Source organism: Notothenia coriiceps, unplaced genomic scaffold (genome assembly GCF_000735185.1).
Source record: "Notothenia coriiceps isolate Sejong01 unplaced genomic scaffold, NC01 NC01_scaffold00022153, whole genome shotgun sequence".
In the NCBI taxonomy this organism is placed as follows: domain Eukaryota; kingdom Metazoa; phylum Chordata; class Actinopteri; order Perciformes; family Nototheniidae; genus Notothenia; species Notothenia coriiceps.
The window spans coordinates 176,402-197,259 of NW_011354854.1; the positions used below are offsets into that span (position 1 = coordinate 176,402).

Sequence of the window (20,858 nt, forward strand, 5' to 3'; positions counted from 1 at the left end):
GTTGTTTTCCCAAAAAAGTGGGCGGGGCCGTAATTTTTGCCCGGAAGTGACGTAGGTGTTACTCTCATATATACAATGGTGCAGAGTCATAGAGGGCTCTGCAATGGTGTAAAACTATTTCCTTACTTTTAGGGCACTACAAAGCATATTACTATATTTAATTAAAAAATATCCATGATAAGTATTTATTATTGTAATTATTATAATATAATTTTCATTTTCATTTCACAGTATCGAGGCAATTTCACATGAAATACAATTTTTAAATGCTATACAAAGATATACACACTTGTTGATTTATTTGAATATTTATTACCATATATCACATCACATGTTACAAGCGCTAAGCTACCATCTGTTTCTATTAAAATAAACATATAAAGCTACAATGAATAAAGCAGTGGCGATTCTAGACCAATATGACGGGGGGGGGCAGGCTGGGGCCAGTTATTTTCTGAGGGGGGCACAATAAATGCAGGACGAAAAAGACAAAGACAGTATGAAGTAATTGCGTATAAGAAAACAATGCAATACAGTTATTGGTATTTGTTTCAGTACACATATTTATTTCAGATACTTATAGTTACAGTTTTTACGCTCTAATGGGTCCGACTAGAATGACAAATAGCGTTAGTTCCACCTATTCCGTCAGCCATGAAATCGTTTAATCATAAACTTTTTTTTCTTTTTCATTTTCAGGGCCACAGGGTGGTCCAAAGTCAGTGTTAGGGGGGCACTGCCCTAGAACCACCCCTGCTTAAACGTGACTTCAGGTATGGGAAACAAACATTCTGGACCTCATCTCCACTGTTGAGGATCATCGCTTCTTCTTCAAGCTAAGTAACATGCTGTGACGTCTTCCATAATATTCTTCACATCATTTCTCATATATTGCAGCGTAGTTTAGTGCTTTAACTCTGCTGTTATGCATCTGGTCAATGTACCCTTTTAAACAGTGACCAGATGCATAACAGCAGAGTTAAAGCACTAAACTACGCTGCAATATATGAGAAATGATGTGAAGAATATTATGGAAGANCAAAGAAATCAAACGTCTCAGCCTTAATATCTTTATTAACAATCTGCACATATTGTACATCTATTGGGTGTTTCATCTGTGAAATGTCTAAAAAAAAGTGTGGACATTTCCCATCATGTAATCCTACAGAACAAACCAAGATTATTTTCAATATACTGTCAGATAAGATTACACATTTACACATTTTAGAGGTGTGAAGAAGAAGCCCTCATCACAATTGGCATAGGGGCATGGTAAAAGGCACACTGAGGGAAACACATTAATAACTTAGCTGGACATTGATAAAATAAAACCCAAGTCATCTTTTGTTCAAAACAGATTTATTGGAAGTCATATACAAGTAACCTGCTTACCCTCTCCTTCAAGGTTGTGAAGGCCAAACAGAGCAACAGAAAGAAGCAGCCTTAAGTAGAGGCTCAATCATTGGGAACACCTGTGCTCAATTGGAGCACACCATGTAGTGCATGGGCACGGGTGGCACTTTTCTTGAGAGTGTAAACATTTTATTGTTTGGGGCTTCTGTGGTCAGAGATATGGAATATGTTGGCCTGTTTGATTTGTTGTGTTTGGGTAATTTGCCTTGCATTTTGAATGTGTTTGTAGATGAGAAAGACATTGGTTAGGGGTATAAATAGTGGATTGACCTAGGGGGAGGAGCTTAACGTGTATAAACCCCTGGCCACAAGTGTTTTGAGAGTTAGTCTGACTGTGGCAGGAGAGCAGAGAAGAGAGGTCCCAGTCCTATGTCCTATGTCCTCGACCTGTACAGATATATTGAGGTTTGGTTTTCTTTATCTAAATCCTTGTGACTTTGTGTTTTTCAGCATTGTTGGCTGTTAATAAAAGCACCTAAGGACCATTTGTTTGTGACTCTAGCCAGCTTATTTAATCCCTAGTTTTTTCCATCAACATTTTTGTAACAAGAGGCTAGAACATGGGAGTGTTTTTGCTTAAAAAATGCTTAAATTATTAATAGATGACCAAAAATAGTTGGCAATCATTTTCTAATGACTTAATTTGGTCCGTTTAGTAATACTCAGACACAAGCTGTACTGCAACACCATAATAACTGTGATTAACATGTTTTATTTCCTCAGGGCTCCATGTTGCGACCAAGGGAACACAGTGATGAATCGGCCGACAAGAGGCCTTCTGATGGCTCTGCTTCTCCCTCTCTGGTACATCATGTTCTCACATGTCTCATGAAACCCTTTTAGACTCGTTTTAGTTCCACGGTGTGATAAATAGTTTTACATCTGTATAAACAGGATAAGAAGAGGCTGATCAGAAGAGTGAGGAGTCCATCCAGACCGAGGGCGTGGCTGTCTAATTCTTACAAACCAAAATTTGGGGCGCGAGTCCAAAGACGGTAAGACTGACTGCTTGAGTACAGCAAGTTTGTATTTTGTTTTCCTCCCAAACATTCATTTACTTTTTGCATTTTTCCCCCTCTCAATTTATGCAATTTTTAAAGGGAGGACCACTTCTACAAACCTGGCTTTGCAAACCAGAAGTACCAACACTTAAACCACCGGGGTAACTTTCACCGGAGGGGTCATTTCCATCCTAAACTTCACCAAGCCTCACAGAGGGAACGGGAGGAGAAGGAGCGGTATGAGCCGAGAGAAAGCGGTGAAGGCGGTTCACCTTCAAAACAAAACAGTAAGTTGGTGCAGCAAACATCTGTGAAAACCACATGAATACACCGATTATACAATGTTCACTATTGGACCAACATGTGTTTATTTATAGTTTGGATTCTACTCTTTGGTTTACAATTAAAGTCAATATAGATTGTACAACATACAATCATATTTAAGACATTGCAGAGGATACACTTTCCCTGTTACAATATAAAAACTCCCCTTTGCACAAAGGGAGGTTTATAAACAAATGGTTGTCAGAGAGGGGTTAGGAAGAACTGAGAGACCTCCCTACGAGCGAACATCTCTGGCAATGCATGTGAAGGCCTCAGCTCTTCTTTATACTCCTTGTAGCTTGTAATGACAAAGGCCTCATTGACCCTGAGTCAGGTACATAATCACTGCGAGACATGGACTTGAGACAACTGGGATTTTACAGGTGCAAAAGGGTTTGATTAAGATACAATTATAAGAACTGCTGTTGTAAAACTGCTTTATTTTAGACTACGATTCTCAGTGCTGTTGGGCAATGTGTGAGGCTACAGGACTTTATTACTGATGAAAGGTCAAACCAGGCTATTGCACAGATTGTGTCCTTGGACTTTGATCTTGACACTAAAGACGGTCCCACTGAGCCACAAATATGTCTTGTCGTTTGTTGTTGTCCATCAACATTTAGTGTTTTAATTAAGGGTTTTGCATGATTGGGACCATTTACACTTAGCACGACAGAAAATACCCACATTTCCCAAATTGTGAAACTACTCTAAACAACTAACTACTAGAAGTAATGCCTATGTTTTTGGGATAAGCTGTTGAGGATAATTCTCGCCATTACAATATAAAGCACTGCATACATCCTGAACATAAACAGATATTTATATCCTGTACATTAACATAAGAGGACGCCCTGCCTGTCACACACTGGTATAGTGGCTAAACACATACACACATATAAAACAGTTCAAACATACACACTTAAAAAGATTACCCTTAAACCAAAAAAACTACAAAAAATGTTGAAAATGTTTTTTGTTGTCATCCCTCGTACATGAATATACACTATATTGAAACATGTACGTCACAAGCTGTACAGTTTCACTGTGCACTTTATTAAATGACCATCAGGTGGCAGTATAAGCAGGCAGGCAGGCACACAAATGCACATTTCCATGGACACTTTGCATTACAAATATTTGGAGGGCATTTGCTCATGGTTGGTAGGTAGTCACAGTGATGGCAACAAACCAGTGTTATATAATGCTGACCAAAAAGAAGCTGTTCCTGTTCTAAATAGATGGATTATGTTGTGATGTAGTAGTCCATGCTTTATTCATTATATGTCCCAGGATGTAAACAGTGTAATTTAGTCGTAGGTTTATTAGATACTTGAGAATTACTACTTGACTCATTTGTCAGTGGGAGTCTGGAAGTAAACAGTAGGGGCTCAACAATTGTTACAACCATGTTCCCTTGGGTTTTAACACAAACTGTGAATGTTTTTGTTGATCTTTTCGTCAATACAAAGTGGTTGTTTTTAAGGACTGAGCTGTTGGTACTCTATGTTTTTCTTTTCTTGCACCCAGGCACTGTATCCGTGCGCACACTGCAGCACTGTGGAGGTGTGTGTTTGTGTATGTGTGAGTGTGGAACAGGTTTTTTGTGTGCCTGAGTGATGGTGCGATGATGGTGACTCATCGCTGATTTGTGTGTATGAGCGCGAGAGGGAGAGACTAGCCAGCAGTATGTAATGAGCCATAACAAAACTATTTCTTCACATAGGAATACTGCATTCCATTAATACAACATTTCCTAATGTCAGCAGGTTTTGCTTGAATATGTATCGATTGTTAGACCGTGATACTTCACGACAAAACAAAAACATCACAGGAGGATGGAGAGAAACGAGGGCTTTAATATCAATGGTGGTCTAAAGATACACGTATAAATGCTGTAGGGGCTTATGGGTATGAGAAAAAGAAGGCCATCTCTCCTTTCTCTTGCTGTGTTGTGTTTACCCTGTGGTTTGTCTGTTTTCCAGCAAGCAGATCGTTCTTACCCAGACCCAGCTCCAGCAGGGACAAGGACCCGCAGTTTGTAAGTTCACGAGAAGAAAATAAATCTGCTCTGCTTTTCTCTTCACTGGTTTACCATTTTGCACAAAAAAAAATAGTGGTCCACCATTTTTTACAATTGGAATTCTAAAAATATTTTCCATTTAAGAATTGATGTAATCTAGTGCTGCACTGTCTGAACCTTGTTGTGATGTAATGTATGAAAGCTTTAATTAAAAATAAATATGTTTTTGAAAGGGATTTTCTGTCTTGTGAAAAGAACAACCTGATGAGAAAAAAGGGCTGCACCCTGTGATCGCTATTGATTCATCTGCTGATTTATTTATTTGGTCCTCTCCCAAGACGTCTACACTGAGAAATTGCTTTTTCTAATGTCTGTTTTTGTCGAGTGATATTCAGTTTAAAATTCCATTAAATAGTGTAGTGGGTACACCATTTTTCTTGATCAGATAGCCTCATTAAAAAAGCAAATTGCTTAAGAAGTCATTTACATATTTAACTTTTGACTACATATGCAGTCAGAACAAATTGTGCATTTTATAATAACTTGTTACAAGTCACCATGTGGAACTTCACTTTAGTCATCTTGTGGCCATTAGCAGCTCAGTCATCATCACTTCATCATAATGTTTTTTTGGCCAGCTGTCCGATTACTACGATCCAACTCCTGTCTCTTTTTCTTCTTCAGGTTTATCCGAGCGAGAGGAGCCAAAGCCGAGAGAGCAAAGAAAGAGAACGCAGCAGAGAGAGGGAGCTCCCTTCAACTGCGAGCCATACGGCGACACGAGACAGAGCCATCCAACACAAGAGGAGGGAGATAGATGAGGTAGAGGAGTGTCATTTCATAAACACACACCTTGGAAGAAGGGTTATAAACAGATCGAGGTGAGATAAGAGAAGCTGGGATTAAAGAGTGACAAAGAAAATATGTTAGCGCCGACAAGAGACAAGACAAGAAGATTTGTTTCCTGTAGTCTAAGCATTCATTTTGAAATGTTATTATTGTCTTCACTTTTCTGAGAACTGACAAAAAACATCTTCTCATTATTATGGTGTTTTCTAATTGAGCAAAAACACAACATTGTTTTTTTTATGTAGTCTCACATGCATCATAAAAGGCTCCGACACGTGCCTTAATGCGGTCCTCCAATGTGACAGGTATCACATAATGCTCTGCTCATTGCCGGTGTGTTTGTGAGAGAGAGAGAGAGTGTGTGTTTCCACCCACTTGATGGAAAAGATAGTGTCTTGCTTTTTCATATCTCCATGGTTGCAGGATTATAAAGGTATTCGAGAAAAGCTGGTCAGGCAACAGGTAGCCGATGCAAACATGTCCACAAAGCTCAGCCTCCAGGCACACCATGCTTTGACCATTACTGCAGATTGTTCATGCATTCAGTGGCAATTGGAGATGCATGACTAGACTTCTCACTTTGCTCATTTGTTGTGCTCTCTTCAATGTGTGTGTGTCCTGCAGGTGTATTATCAGGAATGTGAAATGTTTGGCCTTGTGGCAAAGATGCTGATCGCCAAGGATCCGACGCTGGAGCAGTCCATTCAGTCGGCGCTGCAGGAGAACCTCAGGGACATCGGCAAGCGCTGTGTGGAGGGCATGGAGAAATTCATCGAGGAGTACGACTCCAAGGAGCTTCCTCTCTAATCAGAGTCACAGACGTCCCATCATTGATCCTATTGTTGAGAATCTTCTATTGTGTGATTGAACGCTGCTCTTGCAGTTTGTTTTTGTGTTTGCTTGCAGAACTTTAATATGTTTGTACATTGTTGTATGCTGTCTGGCCTTATGGTGAGCAGCACTGGTAAACTGTGATAATAATTCGGACCTTTGATTTTATGTTTGATAATTATAGTGAAAGAATACACTGGTTGTATCACTTAAAGTGTGCTTGTAAAGAAGTCAAAACATTTATTTTGACATGTAAAACTTGCTTTTCAGAATAGTAAATTGTATTTACATGATAATAAACATGTGGTTTGAAAATACTTTCAATGATTTATTCATGGAAATATGTGAAACACAATATCAAGTCATAATAGGAAATACATTAATGGGTCAGAAGCTAACATTGTAATTTACTTGAATTCCTTTGGATGTTTTTGCTTAAGCTGGATGGATAAAGAATGGCCCATATTGGATTGTTATAAATGTCAGCCGATAAATAAGAAATTGCAGCACAGAAATGCCAAATGTATTTTGTAAGTTACTTGGGAACACTCCAAAGTGACAAGTTATATTTTCACATGTAAAATGTTCTGCTCTTTTCATATTGAATTCTTAAAATGGCACTCAAAGATTCTACACTTAAAGTTCAGTTTACTCACCATGATAATGCCTTCTCAGTCTGTAAAAATGGCTTCATTATTTCATCTGTGAATCTGAAAGAGCTTTGTCGAGTCTAAAGAAAACCCTCATGATGTAATTGACGTCATTGCAGCTCAGGCCTGGTGACTACAAATCTATAACAAAGTTTGTGTTACAAACTGGTGCTGTGGAGAGAAAGATTGGTGTTAACCAGACATAGAGGGTCAAATGAGAGATGGTATCCAGTTGCATTATGGGAATTATAGGATCAAGTATTTTTGAGCCTGACACATAACAAGTAGGATGTTATTTGCGAGTACTCCTTCAAATGAACAGATTTAGCTATCCATATGGTGAAGTTATGGTGTGTATCTGTTGGGCTCTGGTTTGATCACTGGCTAACATTACAATAACATACTAGTGGCATGGTGGGTACAACGTTTTGGTCTAGACTAATATCCCAAAATTAATATTTGGATTGCCATGAAATGTGGTACAGACATCCATAGCGGATCTTAGAACAGCAAACTCCCTTGAAATGTTTAAAAACGTTTTTAATATGTCTTTTAATTTGGGTTAACTTTCAATTGTCACTAGTATCATTGTTCATGTTTTACTGTATTTTATTTTCTGTTTTGCTTTTATTTTACATTTTTAATTTTGTTTTTTAAATTGTTTTATTTTAACATATCACTGTAGATGTTTTATCTTGTTCTGTATTAATTTTAATATTGTTGTTATGTTTTCTGTAAAGCACTTTGGGCTGCTTTGTGCATGAAAGGTGCTATACAAATAAAGTTTATTATTATTATTATTATTATTATTATAGTAACCAGAGGATTAATCATATTACACTTGATTAGTATTCCTCTAACTGTCAACAGGTCAAAATGTGTCCATTATTTTGTTTAGGACCAAATCCTCATCAGCCTCAGCTATACTTTTTTTGATAGTGCTTGTCTGCACCTGCGAGCAGCTCCTACGTTTCCCTGGAACATTGAATTGTGGGACAAAAGGCCTTTTTTTTACAGCAGACATCTTGGCATGTCACAGCAGGGAAAGCAGTAGGTGTGATTGATCAAATTAATCACAACAGCTGCAATCCATTCAGGTGAGCCAGTTTCAGCTTGCAGGTATTGTATGCTGCGTCGTAGGGACAACTGATGGAACTGAGCCATGGTGTTGATTGGTCTACTCCCGCTACGGTGACTCAAAATGGCTGCCTTTAATTTGTCTTCAATTCACAAAGTAATAGTGACTCTTCTCAGTTGAAGCACCTGCTATAAATAATATGCATCACGGATATGGGGCACAGCCAATGTGTCACTCCAGCCGACCAATGAGAACAATTTATATGTACAACTTGCTGGTTGTTCATTGAAGTACACTTTATTTTCATTATGGATAACAACAACAAATCAACATGCAAGTCTCCCTATCTCTACATCATGTTATACAAATAATGATTCTTTAGTTACAAAATATATAAATATTTAAGACCATATGTACAGAACATTTACATTACTACATCCATTAATTTATTAAGTTTATTACTGTATATACATTAAACAGCTTTTATTTCTGTAATATTCTCATATTATTATTTGCATTTTTATGATTATAAGCATTATTTTTAATTATTATTATTATTATAATTCTTAATCATCTAAGGGTAACTCTCAAAAAAACAAAGCATGTTGCAGAAGAGAAAACGGGACCATACCTGACGTTACTGTGCCTAAATGTTCAAGGATCAGAGGCCGTGTGGCGCTCTGTCCTTGGTAAAGCATGGAGAGCCGGCTATGTAGAGCACAAAGTTCAACAGACTATTTGTACAAGGTGATAACAGGGCTAGCGAGCTAACACTATATTCCAGCAGCATTTGGATCCCACTGAGGTAAACAATGACATAGCTTGGAATCTAGCACGTAACTTTCACTATCCCAACACAATTTCTCGTTTGTCCTCATAGAATACGTTTTTCTGCCCAGGGATTGTTGGATCTCTGAGCTGCGACAGTCAGATCGCTGCACTCCCACCATCTTTACTTCCCTTTTTCAAACTCTGAAGGAAATGTCCGATCTCTCTGTACCAGGGATTCATGCACGGACGGGCCCGGAGATCGTGTTATTTACCTTGACCACATTATATTTAGTAGTCAAATTCATCAGTGCTTGCTGGTACCATCAGAGGAGTTGATCTCTATCATTGTAAACATTTCTGTTGTGTAAGCCAGCTGAGCTTCCTCTTATGATTAGATCATCCTGTGTAGGTGTACACAAACACTACCCGGTGTAGAGTTGTGTAAGCGCACATGCACACAAAACTGGCCTTTTCTCTCTTCCAACCTAACACACACACACACACACACACACACACACACACACACACACACACACACACACACACACACACACACAATTCACTCTCGCTGACAACTGTCTCACTCTCACCTTCCCACTCTCTCTGTTTCACCTTCTTTGTTGCTTTAACCATCTCCTTACCTCTCATTCTCTCATCTCTTTCACTCTCCTGTTCATCCCTCACCATCCCCTTGCCCTATATCTAAGAAAGTATGCAGTTTTTGCTCTTCCTCCTTTGGCGGTTGTGCATCTGGCCATGAATCGGCCCGTGCACAGGTCCGTGGTGGGGAGCTATCCCAGAGGGACTGTAACGATGGCGCAGCTCCTCGTTGTTGAGGTAGCAAAGCTGCACGGGCCGAGGAATTGGTTCACCCAGGAAATAACCTTCATCTGCCTCAGACTCGGAGGAAGAGGAGCAGCTGGAGCACCATGGGTCAGCAGCCTCCATGTGACCGTCGCCCCAGCACTGACCACCCAGCCCCGGGGGTTGCCAGCCAGCATTCTGCAGGGTGAGATCAGAGGTGGTGCGGGGGCAGGGTCGTTGGGGCTGCTGTCTGTACCCGCCGGGCTCCAGACCGAATAACTCCCGAGCGGCGTTACCAGCGGGGAAGCGATCGTAATCCTCCTGGACGCGGCGGTAGGGCAGCTCCACCATCTGAGAAGGACGGTCTGCCACCAGGTGCAGTGCGTTGTCAGAGCGGGAGCGACGGGAGCGTTTGTGATGGCGGCTACTGCGGTGCTGCCCGTTGCCGTGATTTCCACGGTGGTGTTTGCGGCGTCTTGGTTGTGGCTGCTGCTGCTGTTGCTGCGTCACAGGTTCCTGCCCGTTGATGCGTCTGCGGGGCATTCTGTCGCTCATTGGAGCCATCCGCAGGTTTCCACTGCTGCCCATCACCCCAACGCGACCTTTGCCATCGAATCCCAGCGGCTGTGGGCCATCCCAGTACTGCAGCGGGTAGCCGACCCTCAGCGGACCGTACATGTTGCTGTTGTAGGGCCGGGAGGAGGACAGAGACTCTGTGCTGTGGAACTGGACTGAGGAGCTGAGGGTGCCCATGTGGCTCTTTTCAGAAACGTTCACACCCGAGTCTTTACTCAGGTCGGGCATGGAGAACCTCGACAAATGCTCCTGGCGCTTAGTGACCCCGTCCAGAGAGTTACCTGCTAAAAGCATAAATCATATGTCACCTTACTATATAATTCAGCATTTAATCTCATGGAAACATACTGGATCATGTACATCAATTTACCTGTAGCATTGGACATAGTGAAGGAGTCCATGGATCCACGAGGAGTCTGTTCTAGAGGAGTGAGGGGCTCGTTGAAGCTCATGGCGTTGATGGGGTTCCTCCTGGTCAGAGGGGGTCTGCCGTCTCTCTGGAATCCATGCAGGCTGATGCTCCTCTTGTCAGAAAATCCCTGATTCTGGCTGGGCATCTCGTTGAAACTCATCTGGGTGCGAAGCTTGTTGGGCCTGAACTCATCCTGGCTGTGGTGGGTCCAGTTCTCGTTAAAGGAGTGGCCCCTCAAAGCAGCCATGGGAGTCCTCTTGGCATTGCCTTGTTCCTTCCCCCAGGAGTCAGGCCTTTTCCCTGGATTGGAAGCAGTCTGAGCTGGAGGATGAGCATTTGCGTTTGGATTGTAGCCCTGCCTGGGGTTACACTGAGCCAGCAGATGTATAGGTGCGGGTGTAGGTGTGGGTTCTAGCTGGGGCCCCTCATACACGGCAGGGACGTAGGGGTCATCGCGGCTCATCCACACCTGGTTAAGGCTCGGGGCACGGCTTGGAGTGCGGCTGGGCGTGCGGTTAGGGGTCCTGCTCGGGGTCTGGCTAGATGAGAGGCTTAAACGGTCCATCTGGCCGGAGAGGGGTTCAATTTCAGCAGACAGACGGTCGGGCATGGGGGGGGGAGCTGACTGGCGGGGCTCGGCACTCCGCTCGGCATTCCTGCGCTCATTTTTGCCAATCTTGGTGCTGTGGCGGGATTCACGGGACCGGGCGCTTTGGAAGGCAGAGTCGGAGGAGTCAGACTCATCTGGATCCTGATTGGTTCAAATGAAACACATAAGTACAATTATTACCTGCTAATATCTAGACATTAAGAATAGATTGTTTGGGCTTTACAGAAAATATAGGCAGAAGGGATGTTCATAATGGTCACAAGTGATGATTGAGAGGCATTATCTTTCAAATGTTTTTAACCTTCAATGTATGTTTAAATGATCCAATAATATATAATCCCATGTCCTGTCTTTGGTGACCCACCTGTCCAGCGCTGCAGGATCGTGAGCAGAAGATCTGCCCCTGCTTTGGCAGAAAGGGGCGGCCCAGCAGAGAACGCTTGCAACGGGCACAACAAAAGCACTCCTCGGTGGCGTGCCAGTGCTGCCCATCATAAGTCATCTGGCCTTGGTCAATGCCTTTGGTAAGATGTAAAAACAAATATCATTTTATAAGATAACATACCAGAAGTAGGTTTATTAGTAAACGCACAAGCAGTCCAGCTTTAACTGATATAAAATGGTAATGTGATGGCAGCTTCTCCAATAATACTGAAAATGTTATTCTACAAAGCCTGAGCGGCTAATGAACCGCTGACTACAGCCTGATATTAGCCAGTATGTTGAGCTAATTTGAGTGAGATTTGCAATTTAGTGCTGAAATGGACTTGAAAAAAACAAAAGTATAAACAGAGGTTTTTTTCTTCTAAAGGAAAACATTTCTGTGCCCATACACATGAATGCTCGATTTGAAGATAGCATGAATACATTTCAGCAGCCGTGCTCCCCAAGTAATCATCTTTCACAGCTTCCATCTGGATACTGCATGGGAGCATCCACTCTTTCACTGTTACTAAAGCTTGGGATGATAATAACCATCAACATCTCACTGCCCTGACTCCGCCTCCTCACAGCTGTGGCACACAGCCTTACAAAGCGGATAACACCCACACTTACAATAAATGGCTGTTTGAGGTTTTCTATGATGTTAGAGTAGGGAAATAAGTGTCAATGTGTTTTGTTAACAGCTCATACATGTTAAGAGAAATAAACACGTGCTGTACCTATGTGTTCTCCACATGCGTCACAGTACTCTGCATAAAGGGACTCGAAGCAGTTGCAGCAGTGTGGCCGTCCGTCCTTCATGATGTAGCGCTGGCCGCCGAGGGTGGTCTCACACTCGTAGCAACGGAAGTGCTTCATGTGCCAGTGCCTGCCCTCCGCCTCAGTGCATTCATCAGCAAAGATAATCTGCATAACAAAGACAGCAAGAGACTCGATTACATTCAATGATAATAAATCAATATTCTAAACTAGTTTTACACATATTAAAAAAAAAGACTTTTAATGCTGCTATAAAAAGCAAAATCATCTCGATGATGATGATGATGATGATGTTGTTGTCTGGCGTACCTTAGGGCACCATCTTCGGCTTATTATAATTTTTATAATCTTTTTAGATGGCCACTCAAACTTAACATGCCACATATTGCCTTCGCAGTGCTATTCCACCAAACTATTATAATATTCCAAACCTGTTAGATTATATTATTTGGATAAGTTAAGAATTTGAGAAAAACTGTATTATTGGGTAGAGCAGAGCATTTTTTTTCTTTATTTAAGCTGTTTATAAACTCACCACCCATCAGAATCATCTTGTGACCCTTTGAAGGGTTCAAATATCGCTAAACTAATATTAGGGATCCAATCATCCAATAACAATCTAGACATTACTCCTACATTTCAATCCAATATTATTGTTAATAAAAAAATCGAATTTCCTTTCCATATCTCCAGCTGGCATAAACCTTGTGTGTTATCAGATAAACATGATGTGTCTGTCATACAGAACTATAAGGAAAATAACATAATTTGTACAAAAAATTCATGAAATGGAAATCATTATCAATATTATTATCATCCCGGGCCAGCTGGCCACACATATGGTTACTTTCAGAGACATGCCAAGGGTACTAAGGTCTTTTCACTCCAGATCAATTTCAATCACATCCAAGTCTCTGAGCTATGAACCATTCAGCCATGTCCAGCCCTGAAGGCTCCAGGCCCAGACAGCGCACCTCATCACAGGCGGTGCAGCGGGGTTTCAGCCTCTCCGCGTGGTGTCGGCCGCAGAAGATCTTGCCATCCTGGTAGAAGTAGATGAGATCCACCAACAGCTCCTCACACATGCTGCAGACAAAGCAATGAGGGTGCCAGACTTTGCTGTGCCCTGCCCTCGCAGCAAAGACCACCATGTCGCCTCCGTTTATTTGACCACCGCACTGTAGGAGAGGAGACAGGGAGAGAGGATAGGATAGGAGATAAGAGAGATAGGAGAAGAGTTAAGGTAAAGAAAGGAAGGGGAAGTAGAAGACGAAACAAAATTAGTTTCAATGATAAGAGAGGAAAGAAAAGAAGAGAAAAGTCGATGGAGGAATTAGGAGAGAAGAGGGAAAGAGAAGAAAGACAATTTGACAAAGTAAGGAAAGGAGAGAAGAGAGGAAAGGTTAAAAAGAAAAGGGATAAAGAAGGAGTGAGAGAAGAAGCCGAGAAAAAGATGAATACAAAATGTATGATTTTGATTTGATGAGACATTTAAAAGCAACCAAGGTAAAGAAAACCAAGAGTGTCATTAAAAAGAATATGCTGAATTTTACAGAAAGAAATAGAAATGCAATTTCTTGAGACAGAAATAAGTATTCAAAGTTTTTGGGATGTTCTGGTATCTTCAATTAGTAAATTGGAAGACAAAAGGGCAAAAGGCAGGATGACTAGTTTTTTTACCTTGTCACAGATGGCGCCACTGATGGTGAGGGGGAAAGGACGGATGTTGCCTCTGCCCAAGTTGTCCTTCTTCCGCTGGTTGCTGAAGATCTTTAGTTCCCGTTTCTCCTCCTCGTCTAACGCGTTACAGTAACGCACCTGAACAACAAAGTTCATCATCAGGAATCCTCATAACATCAAGAAAACTTCTGGAAGTCATTTCAAAGATAAACATGTCAACAAAGATAGGAATTTTCTGTTTTGTTAAAAACGTTTTACCTCATTGTCATGGGGAGGCAACTGGTGCAGCAGCTGTTTGATGCGATATTTCTCTCCAGGGCTGTTTATATAGGGAACCTTTTCTTCGGGTAAGGAGTTATAGTACTGATGCACCTGAAACCAACAAGAACAAACATGTGCTGATCAAATATCAAACCTGAACTCACTGATGATTTGAGAACATCGGGGCGCAGAAACCATCTGTAAAAAGAAATGTATGTATGTATGTATGTATGTATGTATGTATGTATGTATGTATGTATGTATGTATGTATGTATGTATGTATGTGTGCCTTAATAAGATATTCTAGGGGACTTGCTAGTGACATTAGCATTCATTTCAAGTTGTGTTTCTTATGATGAATGTTAGTCTAATCTCATATCTGTTTTGTTTTCTACTTTGTAGTTATTTCACTTGAAATAGCTGATAAAAGCATTAGTGAACCAAAACAGGTATAGGTGGCTGAAAAATCCAAAGAAAGAGCTGAATGATTCTCACAAAGACATATTTCAGTACTCATATGATCCATTATTAAATTAAAAATGATTGACTAGAGTCATGATAAGAACCTGACTTTTACAGTTTTAACTAAGTCCTTATGTTTCTATTATGTACAGTAAAAGGTAGGCTAATATAGGGCCTTCGCAGCAGCCTCCCCCTCACTCTGGAACTCCCTCCCCAGCCACGTCAGATCCGCCAACACTCACATCATTCAAACAATCCCTCAAAACTCACCTTTTCACTTGCCCTTATTCCTCCTAGCTTAGCACTTTCTACTTTTGTTGTTATTTTTGTTTTACTTGCTTGTAAGCGCTTTGAGCACCAGGAAAAGCGCTTTATAAATGTAATGTATTATTATTATTATTATATAATATAATTAAGCAATAGCTCACGACAGGCCGTGGTATATGCTCATTATATCACAGCTAAGGGCCGTGGTTCGGCCCGATGCGAAGTGGAGTGTCGAAAACTGCAGGCAGTTTGCTTTTCAGCCCAACTGTATACTGTTTTTCTCTGGCGGGGAGGGATACTGACTTGTTGCGAAAAGTAACTTACAATTCTACCCGTGGTGTACGCTCAGTATAAGAACCAATCAGATTGCTTGATTTGACTTGTCCGTTTTATAATACTGTATAATTGTACACAATCTACATGATTTTATTAATAAATGGAGACAGACCTGTGTAAATTAATCTGAAATTGCTTTTAAATGAATCCTGGTATTCATGCATTTGTTTTTGCTTTGCCCTTCGCCCTTGGAAATTAGTGTCTGGTTTTTAAAAGTGTGGCCCAATGTGCTCTGTGCTGCAGCTGCTGCAGACACAACCTTGAACAGCATCAGGTGCTTTACATTTTTCATCAGCTAATATTCACATTGCTTAAAGGAAAACTCCATGCTGGCAGTGCAATTAGAAATCAGGATGCAGCATGACTTGTTATCCGTGGCCTGAACCTCCTTTTGTTAGCAGGGGAAATAGAGAAAGACTTGATTGGGTTTGAGAAGTAAACACTCAAAGAAAGGAAGGCAATCTTGAGACTTGTGTCTGATTTTCAGCAAAAAAGCACTGCACACAAAGTGGTTTAGTGTTCAGTGCAGTGTAAAGATCAATTTTGCTGACGTTGTTGTGATCCAATTTACATAATAATCGGGGTGGAGAGCGCGAGGGAGAGGAAGAGTATCTGAGTGCTGCCCCTCAGATTCTATATGGCCCAACCATTTTTATATATTTTTTAAATACTATGTGCATGCCTTTTTATATATTAGTGTTCTATTGTATTCATCTTTATCTACGTATACTTGTTGTAACAACGTAAATGTCCCTTTCCTGGGACGAATAAAGGAAACCTGATTCTGTTTCTGATGTTATACGTCTACACCAGTGACCATCAACTGGTGGCCCGCGGGCCACATCCGGCCCGCACGGCGGGTGTGACTGTGGCGTTGGCGGAGTAGTTAGTGCGTTCACCCCCCACTCATTTTTTTTTACAACGCCTCGTGAGTAATGTGCAGTACCGGAGTCCAACAGAGGGGCAGCAGCTGCAGGACAGTAGGCTGCGTACTGCGTAGCCTTCCCTGCCCTGCAGAAGAAGGGATCCTTGGTTAGCGTGAAGAGTCTGCTAAATGCGCTCCGCAGTAGCCCCGCTGCGAGGCTCCAGCGAGCTGACAGTACATGCAGCGTGCTCCACTAGCACCCAGGGCCGTCCCTCCCTACACCTTGCGGAGGGTGCCTCAACTGAGCCGGAAATGCGGCGCACCTATGCGCTTATGCGGCGCAATTAGTGTGGCGCGGCACGGTTTCGCCGCTGCGAGGCTCCACTAGCAACCCTCAACCCCCCCCAAACATGTGAATCTTATATAGGGCTGCTCCCCCTGTGTTAACACATTTTTGTATTTGTAAATGTTGGTTTTGATTACATTTCATAGCAATTATCTAGAGTCCAAGGTGTCATCTTTATTCTGCTTATTTTGTCTGGCCAACAGTCAAAAATCCAAAAGTATTTAAGTAGAAGAGTAACAAAAATAGAAAGTGTTCCTAATTGAAAAGATCAAGTGAATTTGTGCTTAGAAACTTACTTCAGGTTAATCAGCTATCCACATTTTTGCTACTTAGTTGAATGTTTACTGATGTTTTGGTAAACTGACAAATAGTTTCAGCTCGGTTTGAAATGATAGAAAGCCCTGTATCACCAAATATTGTATTCTACAGCTCTTGATGTCACCATCTGTCTGTATGTCCTGTTTTATTTTTTAAAGTGTTCACCCATCGTGTCATATCTGTCATTCCTTCCTGTCTCTGTGTTTTCCCTCCTGTTTAATTACCTGATTCTGTCCACCTGGTGCCCTTGTGTTTTTCCTTCCCTCCCCAGCTGTGTCTTGTCTTGTCCTTGTGATTAGTCTTGCATATATTTAAGTTCTGGTTCCCTATTAGTTGCCATCAGATCCTTGTTTGTCATTTATGGAAGAGGTCTGTTCATATTGTTTTTGCCAGGCCCTACTTTATCTAAATCACATGCCATTAAAGGTATCTCTGACTTCGACTTTTGTGTCCTGTATTTGTGTCCACCCTGCTCTGCTTGAACCTGACACTTATGTTAACTTTTAGTTTAATTGAGAAGTATAAATACATTATTAAAATAATATAAAATATTATCTTTAACTATTTTAGTTTGTGTTGGAAAATGGATCCTAGAGAGTCAGTAGTAAATTGTCCAGTCAAGTAATGTCAGTTACAAGCGCATGTTTATGTCACAAAATGTAATACGTTCTGACAGCTCAAAGAACAGCACTGCTTGAGATAATTCTTTTCTTTTAAAGTCTGTGTCACACTAATGAAATCGCGCGGAGAGGAAACCCGAAGTGACAGGCTTTAAAATCATTATGTTTAAGTGCATTGAAAAAGCAACAGGCAGCTGCAATTGCCTTCACCCCCTGTTGGCTGAGAGAGAATGCAGCCTCTTTCAGCATCCCGTCAAGATGGCTGACTGGAGAAAATGACTGTTATCAGGGCGGCCTCTCATCTGTTAACAGAGCCCTAAGAATGCTGCCCTTACTATATAAAGACAGAGGTGTTTAAAGCCAATAACGCTGCACAGAACTGTGTTTATCTTATGTAAAAAAAAAATGATTACGAAATATCTTCCTCTTGATGTGCACAATTGATTACATTAGCTTGGTCATGCATGCAATTAAAAGGCATTTAAACTGCAAATGAGTCCAGACAGGAAATTGTGAAACCTGGATGCATAAACACATTGCCACACATTTCCAATTAGATTCATCCAAACATTCACTGACTCAAATTGCTTCCATTCCTCTGGGTTTAGGTTTGCACGGATAGACTAAAATACAGAAGAAATCGAGGCTAAGCATACCAAATCCATTAAATGGGAAAATAACAATATGGCAACAGTTCTAAAGTGATATTTTCCTCTCATAGTTTTGTGAGAAATCATGTGAAATTAGCTTTTTTGTTTAGGGGGGGAAGGACTCCAAATAACCCTATGTTTTTGAATAACGTTTTGATTGATATGTGATTACATATTTTGATAGATGAAAATGTGCTCAATTGATCTCATGGTTGTCATTCTGGCTGAGTGTGATCTTGGTTCATACACAGTCAGCTTGAACACTGACAGATGAAAAATGTCCTTACAGTTATTCTTCCATGAAGCGCCTGACAGCTGAGTCTCATTGATTTGTATGTCGGCCCTGCCCTTCCCTCCTCCACCCTTCAACACTAATGGACTACGACAAATAAAACACCATGAAGGGGATTTAAAAACGGTAATGATACATTGTCTTGTTTTCAGATCAGTGAATTTTCCATTTTGGAAAATGCCACAGATACTTTATGTTCCAAGGGAGTCATTTTGAAAGATTTGCTTTAGTTTGATACGGTCTGGCTATGCTGAGAAAAAATATGTCTTTGCTAATGCAGCACTTAGGAGCGACAGGGAGGGAGGTGTGTACTGGGCAAGTTAAATATATTGTGTACCTGCTCAGGACTGAGGCCGGGGGGGACCCAGGCATATTCCTCCAGTGCACATCCAGAGTCATCATCAGAGGTGGAGTTCCTCTGGAAGTCGTACATCAGCTTGGTGATGGTCTTTTCCATCTCCAGAGACATGGCTGTCACAACATGCTCCTCTACACAAACCGCTTCAGTGGACACAGGTATTCCTGTTGAGGAAACAGAGGAGACACTGAGAAAGAGTCGGAGAAAAGGCTTCAAATAAAAACAGGATAGGAGAGTGAGCACAAAGAGAAAAAAATGGGGAGGTAGCAAAGTCTTCCTCTTATCAGAATTCCAGACTATATGTGGCATGTACAGATTTAGATTCACCTGTGGATAAACATTAGGTGCAGCAGAGCAAAATAAAATATATCTGTGAAACATGCTTCCCTGTATAGCATATTCAAAACCAAAAACACATCAGTTGTTCAGACCTATACAATGCAAGGTGCTTTAGGGCTGTAGTTGGGCACAGGAGGCTTTAAGGTACATGTTAATGTCAGCAGGTTAACACTCATCTTAGTTCAATGTATGTGTATGCAGAGTAGCATTTAACAAAAAGTACAGCTGAGGCTGATGGGAATGTTGTTAGTCTTGCAGCTATCTGGTTATAAAAACCAGACAATCCATCCAATAGTTATACATCCTGCTGGTGGAGGAAAAGTTGGGAGATCATCCAAGTTGTTAAGATTTATCCTCTGTTGACCACAAATATTTGTACAAAATGTCCTGATTTAATATCTAACTGTAAACATCTTACAGTCAAATGGAAATGGAGAAATTTGTGGAAATCATAATTTTGGATTTTTACAAACTTTCATGACAATCTTCCTAAAGAAATGTTAATCTGGACCAAAACGATGGACCGGCTGACAGTCTGCAATGCTATCCCTAAATCAACAAAAATCTGTAAAAACAATTACTTATGTAGTTCCAGGGTATTTTGTATCTATATTGCAGACACCGCTGTGTGCATTCAGTGCCTTTATTGAATGAATAGATTAGAGATTCAAATCAATCTTATCCTCCTCCTTCTTTCTGTCTGAGAGAACAGCTGCACACATTACTGACACATGAATAATTAACAGGTGCAGGTATCGCCTCCACCACCAAAATACAAAAATGATATGCAACTAATTTGACAGACAACGAGTATATTTAATGATCCAGCACCAAGAGCAAGCACGAGTTCTGTTTACATTTCATGGCTTATTGATTTATAAACTGATGAAGGGAGAGATATTAGAGTCAATTAGTGCCAAGTGGAAGGTTTCTGACAATGTTAAAAACGTACAGAAATATGTAAAATCCATTGTGTTTAATAAGCTTGTTGATGTTGTTACTGAGAAGATGCAATCTGATCAATGTGGAGATGCCAGCACAAAAAAATGATGTGTTTCTGCAGGTCATGTATCAAGGTCATAGCAGTTAACTGACAGAAACAACACGGCATGGTGGTCGGTGAGAAAGTGTGAACGTTCCCTGATATTTCCGATTCAAAACAATTGCACAACACAGGTCTTTTCAAGCAGTTTCAGACAGCAACACCATTTCCCGCAGATTAGAAAATCACAAGAAAAACAGAGCGTAAGCAGTAGCCAAGGAACAGCAGACATTTCCACAGCCTGAGCCAGTGAGTCAGCCTCCATCCAAGCAGAGCTGAGTACTGTTTATCTCTCTAAGATGGGTGCTGCTGATTTCTTTGTGAGGATGGATCACAGGTATGTAACCTTCAGCCTGTAGCCTGGCCCGAGGCTGTTATTCATTAGTGCACAGAGGCTGAGGGAGAGAGGGCCTGCTGGGAAACCTGCAGCCTGTTGCGCCAGCTAGACATCAGATAAAATGTGACCTAAGTTGGCT

General features: G+C 41.1%; 2 protein-coding genes across 3 annotated transcripts; one reads left to right on the top strand and one right to left on the bottom strand.

Moving 5' to 3' along the window:
- Nucleotides 1–1,706: 1,706 nt before the first annotated feature.
- On the top strand, nucleotides 1,707–13,856 carry LOC104953758 (periphilin-1-like). Of its 2 annotated transcripts, XR_799258.1 has the most exons (8): nucleotides 1,707–1,818; nucleotides 2,137–2,217; nucleotides 2,308–2,408; nucleotides 2,514–2,701; nucleotides 4,724–4,779; nucleotides 5,446–5,583; nucleotides 6,235–6,581; nucleotides 13,847–13,856. XR_799258.1 is itself a non-coding variant. In XM_010780759.1 (7 exons), exons 1-7 carry the CDS (start codon nucleotides 1,783–1,785, stop codon nucleotides 6,415–6,417), a joined length of 783 nt encoding a protein of 260 aa, XP_010779061.1. In that variant the 5' UTR covers nucleotides 1,707–1,782; the 3' UTR covers nucleotides 6,418–6,759. The 2 variants fall into 2 exon arrangements, 1 of the variants encoding a protein (XP_010779061.1); XM_010780759.1 differs by lacking the exon at nucleotides 13,847–13,856 and having other exon boundaries at nucleotides 6,235–6,759.
- On the bottom strand, nucleotides 8,440–19,164 carry LOC104953757 (prickle-like protein 2). Its single transcript, XM_010780758.1, has 8 exons — nucleotides 18,981–19,164; nucleotides 14,484–14,597; nucleotides 14,226–14,363; nucleotides 13,520–13,723; nucleotides 12,506–12,692; nucleotides 11,707–11,861; nucleotides 10,691–11,483; nucleotides 8,440–10,604 (listed from the first exon to the last, which is right to left on the bottom strand). The coding sequence occupies exons 1-8, from the start codon at nucleotides 19,110–19,112 to the stop codon at nucleotides 9,643–9,645; spliced, it is 2,685 nt and encodes an 894-aa protein (XP_010779060.1). The 5' UTR covers nucleotides 19,113–19,164; the 3' UTR covers nucleotides 8,440–9,642.
- Between the last annotated feature and the right edge of the window lie 1,694 nt (nucleotides 19,165–20,858).

Coding starts and splice junctions, on each gene's coding strand:
- LOC104953758 (XM_010780759.1), top strand. CDS start 1,783: ATGTCCTATGTCCTCGACCTGTACAGATATATTGAG. Junction 1,819..2,136: donor ACCTGTACAGATATATTGAG/GTTTGGTTTTCT, acceptor TTATTTCCTCAG/GGCTCCATGTTGCGACCAAG. Junction 2,409..2,513: donor GGGGCGCGAGTCCAAAGACG/GTAAGACTGACT, acceptor CAATTTTTAAAG/GGAGGACCACTTCTACAAAC.
- LOC104953757 (XM_010780758.1), bottom strand. CDS start 19,112: ATGTCTCTGGAGATGGAAAAGACCATCACCAAGCTGATGTACGACTTC. Junction 14,598..18,980: donor CCGGCCTCAGTCCTGAGCAG/GTACACAATATA, acceptor TGTTGGTTTCAG/GTGCATCAGTACTATAACTC. Junction 14,364..14,483: donor TGCCTCCCCATGACAATGAG/GTAAAACGTTTT, acceptor TTTGTTGTTCAG/GTGCGTTACTGTAACGCGTT.